This window comes from Galeopterus variegatus, unplaced genomic scaffold (genome assembly GCF_000696425.1).
Source record: "Galeopterus variegatus unplaced genomic scaffold, G_variegatus-3.0.2 Scaffold8352, whole genome shotgun sequence".
Lineage (NCBI taxonomy): Eukaryota > Metazoa > Chordata > Mammalia > Dermoptera > Cynocephalidae > Galeopterus > Galeopterus variegatus.
The window spans coordinates 68447-79045 of record NW_007734463.1 but is presented as its reverse complement, the minus strand read 5'-3'; the positions used below and the strand labels follow the sequence as shown (position 1 = coordinate 79045).

The 10599-nt window shown below is 34.9% G+C and overlaps 1 protein-coding gene across 1 annotated transcript in view; it reads left to right on the top strand.

Moving 5' to 3' along the window:
* The window catches only part of LOC103608371 (cyclin-dependent kinase 13), a gene marked incomplete at its 5' end in the record, with an annotated part of 51606 nt that overhangs the window by 8599 nt on the left and 32408 nt on the right, over window positions 1-10599 (top strand). Inside the window, 2 exons of the mRNA XM_008592815.1 lie at window positions 6003-6104; window positions 6197-6274. Coding sequence (XP_008591037.1) covers window positions 6003-6104; window positions 6197-6274 — 180 coding nt within the window. The remainder of the gene's footprint in view (window positions 1-6002; window positions 6105-6196; window positions 6275-10599) is intronic.

Below are 10599 nucleotides of genomic sequence, written 5' to 3'. Positions count from 1 at the left end.
CCCCCCCACCCCCGGGGTTAATTTGCCTTTTGTGAAGACTGGATATACATGCCTCAAGAATAATTTTTGTTTTAATTCATGAAAAAAAAAATCACGTATACAATCACATCAGCTTACTGCTTCTCTTTGTGTTCTGAACAAGATCGTCTTTAAGATGTTGACAATGGGTAGCACATCTAGTAGACCAAGTCTGAAATGTTTATTTTTGAGGATTCTGGATTTTCACTTGTCTACCTTTAGATGATCTATTTTTATAATGAACGGTGCTTTAATTTTCCTGTTTATAAAACACAGTTTCAGTCTCTCTTACTTTTGTCTTTAAATTTGTAAACATAGCATTCTAATCATAACATGCAATATTTTCTTGATAACGCTATAAACTATTACCAAATTGGGTGATATATGAAATTGGTCTTACTCTCATCTAACTCCACTTACTTTTGTCTTTAAATTTGTAAACATAGCATTCTAATCATAACATGCAATATTTTCTTGATAGCGCTATAAACTATTACCAAATTGGGTGATATATGAAATTGGTCTTACTCTCATCTAACTCCATCTGCCTTGGTATTTTCTGTTAAAATTTTCTGTTTGCATACTCTCTCAATGTTTGTTTGTTTCTCATTAAATAATAAGGTGGAAAGTGATGCATGGTACCTATTTTGCAAAATTTTTGAATAAATCATCATGATTTTTTTCTTGTCTGTAATAAAAGTTATTTTCATTGACTTTTATGAGTTTCCTTTTAAACTTAGCTTATTAAAAACTAGTTTATTGAAAATATTTGAAACATAATTAAAGCACCACTAACTTCTTGTAAGTTTTCTTGCTAGCTCTTTTCTCTCTCTGCTTTTTCTCCTTGCTCTGGAAAATGAGCGTTTGCTCATCCCTCTTAGGGAACTGAAGGTTCAGTGTGGTTAGAGCAAAAACCAAATTATAAAGGATTTTATACACCTTGTGTGGCTATTCTCTAGAAGGAAGCGATGTGTACTAAAAGTTTAACACCTTCACACTTAATTTTATACTGTCACTTTGACTACACTTTGAAAAGTGGATTGGCTTGTAAGTCTGGAAGCAAGGACAGTCAATTAGAAAGCTGTTGCAGTAAATCAGGATAGGATGTTTATGGCTAGAACCAGGGAATGGGCATAGGTGTTGAAAAGAAAGAGATGAATTATATCACAAGGTTGTGGAGTTGTTAGAATTTGATGGTTGAATGTATGTTGTGAGATACATCCCTGTCTCCACTCCTACTGTAAGGTCTCTGCTTAAGCAACTAGGGTAGGCTAAACTATTGTAACAGAGAGAACCTCAGATTTTAGTGGCTTAAAGAATAAGAAGTTTATGTATTTTTTTCACTTAATAATCTCAAGCGGTTGTTGCTTACCTCAATGCACAATTAAGATTAGTTAATATTTAACCATATCACCAGGTCAAGTGGTGACTGCCTCATACAGTCATTCAGGAAACCAGGTTGGAAGATATGCCATCTTGCACTTGCTTTCCAAAGCTGTTGCCAGCAGTGAGAAAAAAGGAGGGAGGAGTTATGAGTCAGGCCTAGAAGTAATACTTATCACATATGTGCTCATGTTCCACTGGAGAGCACTGGTCATGTGGCCACACCCGACTGAAGGGAAGATGGGAAATATAGCATAGCTGGGCAGCTGCCTTAGAAGAAAGAAAGAACAGATTTTAGAGAACAGCTAACAGTCTCCACCAAAAATGGTGGTGCTGTATGCTGAGACAGGAAACAGGAAAAGAGAAACAGTTTGCAGAAAAAGGTAATAAATTTGCTTTGGGATGTGTTATGATGTATCCTTACAGGACTTCTAAATTTGCATTTGTCATAAGAATGGGCAAGTAAGACAAATGGTCTTAGTAAGATGATAGCATCAGTTGGAAAAAGTTTAGTTTTGTTTCTCTGTAGCAATGTGATGATGCAGGAATTTAAAAGTTATTTTTCTTGGAGGAAATCAAAAGATGGAAAGTGAAAGTGAAAATAGAAAGGAAGAGGGAAAGAGCATGAGAAAAAGACTGTTTATTGTTATGTAATTATGGCATAAGTCAGTCAATTAAAGTATTAATAAGTGCTTTCTATTACTGCCAGACACTGACCCAGGTAATACCTACCTGTTGGCTGGTTTTTAGAGATAGAGCTGTGAAGGACAGATCAAATCCCTTGTCTCATTTACATGGTAATAAGGGAAGTTAGTGTACCTGTTGGGTAGAGGAGAGAATTTAAAATACAAAGTACAACAAAAACAAACAAAATAGTGACTATAGGGTCAAATGGGGTGGGGGGATGTTGCTGGGATAAGTTTTGCTAGGGCAGTTAGAATAGACCTCTCTGAGGCAGTAAATTGGAGGTAAGATCTGAGTGATAAGAAAGGGAAAACTTAAAGACCAGGGCAAAGAACATTCCAAGTAGAAAGTAGAAGGAACTCAGCTAGCGTACAGACTAGGAACAGGCTTGGAAGTTTTAAGGGTCAAAAAGTTTCCCAGTGTGTTTGCAGGTGGGATCCTCGGTGTATGGCCCTATCAATTGAGGTAAAGTTTAAATTTTATTCAGTTGCAGTGAGAAATCACTGGACAGTTTTGGCAAGTAGGTGATATGATCTGGTTTTGTGATTTAAAAAAAGTTAAAAGAAGAAAGGTAGGGGGATGAGGGATGGAGGCAAGGAAACGAGGTAGGATAATGTTGCAGTAGTACCAGTGAAAAGATAATAATGGCTTGGACTAGGGTTGTAGCTGTGGAAATTGTGAAAAATGGTTGGAATTTTTTTTTTTCTTTTGAAGGTTTGGTAGGTGTTTCTACAGTGAATTCTGAATGTCACGTGTGTGACATGACATTTTGTGCAAATGATGAATTTAGTTAACTGAAGGCTCTCCTTATTTTGTCTCAAAAACGCTTCAAATTATATTGTAAGAGAAATAGGTGCAGACTTGATTATATGTATTGGAAAAATGAAGCATTTTAGAGCTAATTTAAGTATCTCCTTTTATGTACATGATTCTGCTTCAAATTATATTGTAAGAGAAATAGGTGCAGACTTGATTATCTGTATTGGAAAAATGAAGCATTTTAGAGCTAATTTAAGTATCTCCTTTTATGTACATGATTCTTTTTTCATTTCTTAACAAAGGCAGCAACTCTGGTTTGTAAATTTTAACTGGGATTATCCAGAATCCCCAAATACTTCAGGGATTTAGGATTCTGCTCTGAGCATCTGGTTTGCTTTGTATTATATCTAGAGTGATATGAGGCTGAGCCATGTGCCAGCCTGGGGACACACCCTTATGGCAGTGCCTGATTTGTTGTGGGTACAGTGCTGCTTCTCAGCCCTCAAGGTAGGGAAGGCCATAACCATATGTCATCTCCCCTGCCCTCCAAATCTCTGGAATTCCTTAGATTGTTTAAGAGGCAAAATGTTGGACTCTATCACTGAACAGATAGAACGTCTCTGATCTGTATTTCGTTGGTATTCATTGAGTATAAAGAAAAATGTCAGGATGGTTCTTTGTTTTACAAAAAGTATATACCAATCTGAATATTTACTCAGTAAATGAAAGAATTTCCACAATCTTGAGATTATATTAGTGTTTTAAAATTGAACTTTCTGTGTTAAGTTTTACTGTTGAATGTTTTTTTCTCAGTCTTTACCTAGTTCTTATTTTTATTCTGATAGAAAATAAGCATTTGGAAATATTTGGAAAAGCCATTAATTCATATACATTAAATATTTTTGCTGTACACTCAGAAGTATATTTCATCTAGTTTTGTGTTTAATCATTTTTGAAAATGGACTAAATATTTTCACTTCTGAATTTGATAAGACAGTCAATAAAAAAAATGAACTAGTCTAGTTTTAACTGCTAAATGTGACTATGTTATAAATATTGCTTAGAAATTGATATGTAGCATATATAAATAACCTTCTATTTAAATATGTTTTTAAATAAAATTTAGTCACCTGAATTTGTGCAGTTTCTCTATAATTTAACATTTATTTTTTAAGGTATTTAATTTTTTTTTTTTTTTTAATGGGGCTCACTGGTTAGCTCAGTTGGTTAGAGCATGATATTACAACATCAAGGTCAAGGGTTTGGATCCCTGTGCAGGCCAGCTACCAAAAATAAATAAAATGATAAAAATTAACTATTTGCAGATATGTTTATATTAATTCAAACATTTCCTTAAGACTAGTTATCTAGTTACACTTTGATAATATGACCATAGGTTTCATATGTTTATGGACCCTTGAAAGACACTAGTCATCATAATTTTTATAAACTTTGTTCTCCTACCCAGCCAGATCATGTATGTCACCTAAAGTTGCAGGGCCATATACTTTAAGGTGCCTCCTCTGTGCCCAGCATTATTTGGGACTTTGTGTGTGGGGGTGCATAATAAAGAATGGTATTGGGTTTTTTGACCTTCTGGGGAGATAGAAAATAGAATATAGAGGGTTCAAGACAGTGGTAAGTATGATATAAATTTAAGAATGTGAAAATAAATTTATTGTTAATAGTAGAGATAGACTTTAAGAAGGTGGGTCTTTCACTATGTCATGAAGGAAGTAAATATTTGAATGAGAAAAACAGGGAAGGAATTTCAAATTTAAAAGGAGTTAAGGAATAAAGAATTGAACATATTTTAAGGAATGATTAAGTCTAGCTTAATTAAAGTATTTAGAGTTTAAAATACTTCCTCATTATGTGAAGGTAGGTGATGCCAGTAAAGAAAAATCACTAAGAAAAGCACATTAGGAATGTTTAAAAATCTAATCCTAACTTTCTATTAAAAATACACATCTTAGACTCTTGTCTTTATTTTCACAATTTTTACCAAAGTCAATTAAACTTTTTATTTTGGTTTTGGAACACTGTTACTATAGTCCTATCTGTGGTAATGCTGTGATACCCAGGTTTATGGTTTATAATACTAGAGTTTAAATTTTTAGGAGAAATTGGCTGCATGGGGTAGAGCAGGTCAGACAGATCTTATGCTGCCTGGAACTTCAGATCTATAGTTGGCGAGAGGGAATTGGTTTAAAAATAGTATGCTCCTTCTCCTTCTTCCTAAAATTGGTCCAGGTCCAAGCCAACCTCAGGCAAATGAACTTGGAATGCACCCTTTCTGGGGGAATTTCCCATGATATAGCCATTGAGTCCTTGTGATTTGGAAAACATCTCTAAAAAGAGATGGTTAGAATTGGTGTAAATGCCTGTGTGATCACCCTGAAGTATACTCTAACCTTGGATCAGTCACAAAACCACTGACTTCTAAGGACCCACTTCATTCACATGAATCAACTAGAATGTGACCATTCTCTGAGGATTGAAAACACTTTGTAGGAGGATTTGTACTGTAATGGTCAAATTTGACTTCATATTGGCTAGATGATCTCTTCTACGGCAAATAAAGAGCAGTGTGTATATGTCATCTTTTTAGAAGGTGACAAAGGACTCATCTGACAAAGTACCATTGCTGGTGATTCTTTTCAGAATAGACCTCAACTATTATAGTCTGCATTTCTGTATTTTCTACTCATATATCAGTGAGTTGAAATCAATGAAATATTGTCAAACGTATGTCAAGTTGAAAACTTTTGTTAGGTGGTCCCAGTTTGAACTGTATCTTGTCACCCATTAGTAACTTGCCAGATTTGGTCAAAATTAATCAATTCCCTTTAAATCAGTTAATCCCTTTAAAAAGTTTTTATGAAAAGGAAAATCAGTACTGAACAGGTAAGTTGATAAAAAGACCTTTCTTTGACCCAATTACAGTTACACAAGCCAACTACTTTTAATTTTCATATGTTAAAGGAATTTTTCAGTTACTCAGGTTGCTCTCAGATGCTTTTTATGATTACAGTTGCCTCAGTCTGACTGTATTTAGTAGGCAGATGACAGAGGTTTTAGTTAGGATTGCTTTGATAGGAGAATCTCTCTTCCTCCAACAAATACTAACTCTAAAGAGTGCTTTCTGTGTTTTTTAGTCGCCCATATACTAACAAGGTCATCACTTTATGGTACCGTCCACCTGAACTGCTATTGGGAGAAGAACGCTATACACCAGCTATTGATGTATGGAGCTGTGGGTAAGATAGACTTATTGACTGGTTTATTTTACTTGAAACTTTTGGTAGTGAATTTAAAATCATTTGGTAATGATGGGTATTTTTTCCATTAGATGTATTCTTGGTGAACTGTTCACTAAAAAACCTATATTTCAAGCAAATCAGGAACTTGCACAACTAGAATTAATAAGGTAAGCTGCTGATTGTACTCTTTGTGGGGTGGGAGATGGTATACTCCATAGGAAATTTAAAATCTTTCAAGCTTGTCTTTTCAGGAGGAGAATAGCATGGTTCTCTTGAAGACTAATGTCTGCTAAATGGAGGAGAAACTAGAATGCAGGCACTTTGATACTTGTCCCAGTAAAATTAAGGATCTTAAAGTTCCTAGATCTTTTTTTTTTGTGATTAAATCAAAGGACTTGAGGCCCAAAAGATAAGACTGAGAAGGAAGAGTAAATATGAGGTAGGAGAGAATGAATGGTAGATACTTTTTTAGAAAGCATGGCAGAAAGGCAGAATTGTTTTTGGAATATTATAAAGAAATGTTTTATTTTAAATACATATATATGTTTATATGTCACTATATATGAGTGTTTACACACAAAAATATGTGCATATACCCACTAGCATAGGTCTTCATTATATGGAGCCTATCAAAGAACTTATACATGTTACTTACATATATAGTAGTCACCTTTCTCTTCATCTTATTTTTTTTTTCCTTTTTGTCTTTTTTACTGACTGGTAATGGGATCGCAACCCTTGGTGCTGCGCCCGCACCACGCTCAGCCAGTGAGCGGGAACCGGTCTCCACATGGGATCCAAACCCTTGGCAGGAGCACCGCTGCACTCCCAAGCGGCGCACTCTCCAGTGCGCCACCAGGCCGGCCCTTCATCTTATTTTTTTAAATGAATTATTTTCTTATAAAAGGCTTTGGTTTCATATATAATAATGCAGATTTGCAGCTTATAAGATTTCCATGAAAGTTTCAAAATATGGATGAGGTCTTTTAGGAAAGATGTTGGTAGGTGGCACAGATTTACAGAATTTTACTTTCCCAACTGAACAAAATGAACATAAAGCAACAAATAGTAACCAGAGAAGGATCCCAACTTCATCTTATAAATTGTGAAAAGTATCACCCAGAAATAGACAACTTTAATCAAAACAAAAGAAGATCCCGAGAATTGTTAAGTATTCCCCTTTTGGGGGCGATAATTACACTAGAGTGTAGTAGCCAAAATTCCAAAACAAAAATCAAACCTTCAAAACCATAATATTGCCCATTTTGGAGGCTCAGTAAGATTTTTAACAGTACTAATCTTACTATATATAGTAAGGTTCTTTTACTGTAGGGAAAAATGAGTGCCCTAGTTAGAGTCTACTTCTTCTCTGGGGATAACTTGGTTGCAGTCAGAAACACCCAGGCCAGGAAGTAACACTGCTTCAACTTCAGATCAGCCAATTGCCTCATTGGCTATTAAAACGGAAGCATAGAACTAGTATGTCCCAGACTTGGCTGAGGGGGTCCAATTACAGAACCTTTAATGAAAAGAGGATAAGGGAGGGACGGATTTCACCAGAAACATCAAAAACTTTTATCTTACCTATTTTGTTGTATGACAGACAAGTAGACAAGGATCGAGAGGAATTGAAACTCCTGAAAATATAAAAAAACACCTTTCAAAGCTAATTGGACATTTACAGAAGTTAGTTATATACGTATTAGTAGAAAAAGAAAATGTGAGTAGACTCCAAAACACTGAAGTTCAGTTGGCCCTCCATATCTGGGAGTTCTGCATCTGCATATTCAACTAACTGTGGATCAAAAATATTCAGGAAAAAGAAAAACAATAAAAATAGTACAATTAAAAACAATACAGTATAACAACTATTTATGTAACATTTATATTACATCACTTTCAGTCATCTCTAGGTTACTTATTATAAGTAACCTAGAGATGATTGAAGGTATACAGGAGCATGTACGTAGGTTATATTTGTAAATACTATACCAGTTTGTATGAAGAACTCGAGCATCCCTGGATTTTGGTATCTATGTGGGTGGGGGACGAGGTTCTGAAACCAGTCCCCTGTGGGTATTGAGGGACAACTATACTGCAGACTGTATTCTCTAAATAAAATAGAGTAAAACTAGAAATTAATACTAAAATGAAAAAAAGTCAACTCTTAAAATTTTAAATATGTTAAAAATAATTGTTAGGGGCCGGCCCGGTGGCGCACTGCTACAGTGCGCTGCTTGGGAGCGCGGTGGCGCTCCCGCCGAGGGTTCGGATCCCACATACAGACCGGTTCCCGCTCACTGGCTGAGCGAGGTGTGGGAGCAACACCGAGGGTTGCGATCCCGTTGCCGGTCCCGGTCTGGGCGCGACACTGAGGGTTGCGATCCATTGCCGGACACGAAAAAAGAGACAAAAGGAAAAAAAATAATAATAATAATTGTTAGACTAAAGAGGAATCAAATTTTAGAAAAAGAGTGATAGATTAAATATAAAAATCCATGGGCAAAACCTTGTGCTAAAGAGAAAATTGCAACTTTAAATATACTACTAAATAAGAAATGAAAATAAATGAATGAAGTATTCAGCTGACCAGCTAGGAAAAAACAGTGAAATAAACCCAGGGGAAAAAAGCAGTTAATGAGTTACAGTACAGAAAAATGTAAAACTTATCAATAAATCCACGATCTGGTCTTGGGTTTATTCATACATATGTGCAATATAAATTAACCCACTAGTTTAACTTATTATGAACAGAGCGTATAAAGAAATTAAATGAAATGAAGATCATAAGATAGAAATTGACGTCAGATATAAAGAAAGTCAAAATAATTTTGAAACCACTTGATTGACACGTATTGATCCTAGAACACAAGAGAAAACACAAATGGAGGAAATAATGCTGCTAATAATGCTGTTAAAGCATTTCTTAAAAGAACCAGGCCTCAACATTTTCAAACATAAATTCTTCTCAGTCTTTCAGAAACCAATAATTGTAATGTTCTTTAAACTATTCCAGAACATGAGAATGATGCAGTGGATGCTTTCTTATTTAATATTCCCTTGAGCAGCTTCATTAGATTCATTGATGCTCTCTGTTCCCTCTGGAAATAAATATGAGCTTGATAACATCGCAAGCTGAATGCTTGTAGCTTGTAGGCTACCACTTTCTAGTTAGACTACAGGTTTATTCTACCAGTTGAAGAATACAATGACCAAGAGGTGGTTGTTTTAAATTTTTTATTATTGTAATTATGTACTTTAATTAAATATAGACAGATGCAGTGCTTTGCAAAAAACTATAAAAAGTTACTATCTAGTTAGATGTGGGCAAGTAACTATAACTTAGAAAAGTCATGAAAATCTAGATTTAGCATTTGGATTGCTTTGAAAGTGTTTTTAATTTCTAACTGTACTTAAAGAAACCAAAAATAAAAATCCTTGATGATGTATTATGGGTGTGGTTCGGGCAAAAAAGCTAATGTAGATTTTCATTCAGTGAATCCTCTATTCAAAGAGAAAGCTTTGACCGCATGTCAGAAAATTGGAGAATAAATGTACATTTGTAAATTTTCAGTTAAAATAAAATGTTTAAATTGTGTATCTGTGTATCTTTTTTTATGCTTTCCTCTAACCTATTTTTTCATTTAACCAACCATTAGTCTTGATTGTATTGTATACCAGGGCTTCTATTAATGGTAGTTAACATCTACGAGGGTACTTCAAAAATGTTTGTGGAAAAATAAAAATAAACTCTTTCTATGAACTTTTAAAAGTACCCTTGTATTTAGTTTATACACAATGCAAGCATAATCACCTGAATCATCTCAGTTAAGCTTTATAACAGTGCTATGTCTTTTATAGTTAAGAAAACTGAACCTTAGAGAGGTGAAGAGTTTGTCCAGTGTTAAATAACTGGCAAGTGGCAAAATTGAGATTTGAACCTAGACAGTATTACCTCAGAATCTAAACTTTTAACCATTACTCTATTACATATTATGTAGGAAGTAAAACTTCCTGGAACTTTTTACAAAATCAGTAAAATACAAATACCAAAACTTGACAGAGACAGCATGAAAAATTTCTCCAAGATAGTAATCCAAATACTTTAAAGGAGGTATTAGCAAATAGTGGCCAGCTTTTCATTAAAAAATTCACTGGCAGAGTACAGTTCATCCCAAGAATACAAGAGTGTTTCAGTTTTAGGAAATTTGTTGTTATAATTTATCATTTTAATAGAAGTAAAATAGCATGTTTATCTTGATAGGTGTTGAATAGGCATTAACTAGAAATGTGAACATTTAAAAAAATATATTATTTTATTTTGTCAGTATACAATGTGGTTGATTATTGTGGCCCATTACTGGAACGTCCCTCCCTCCTCCCTCTCCCCACTCCCTCCCAACAACCTCCTTTCTGTTTGCTTGTCATATTAACTTCAAGGAATTGCAATTGTTATGACTTCTCTACACGCGCCCCCCCCCCCCCCCCCCCC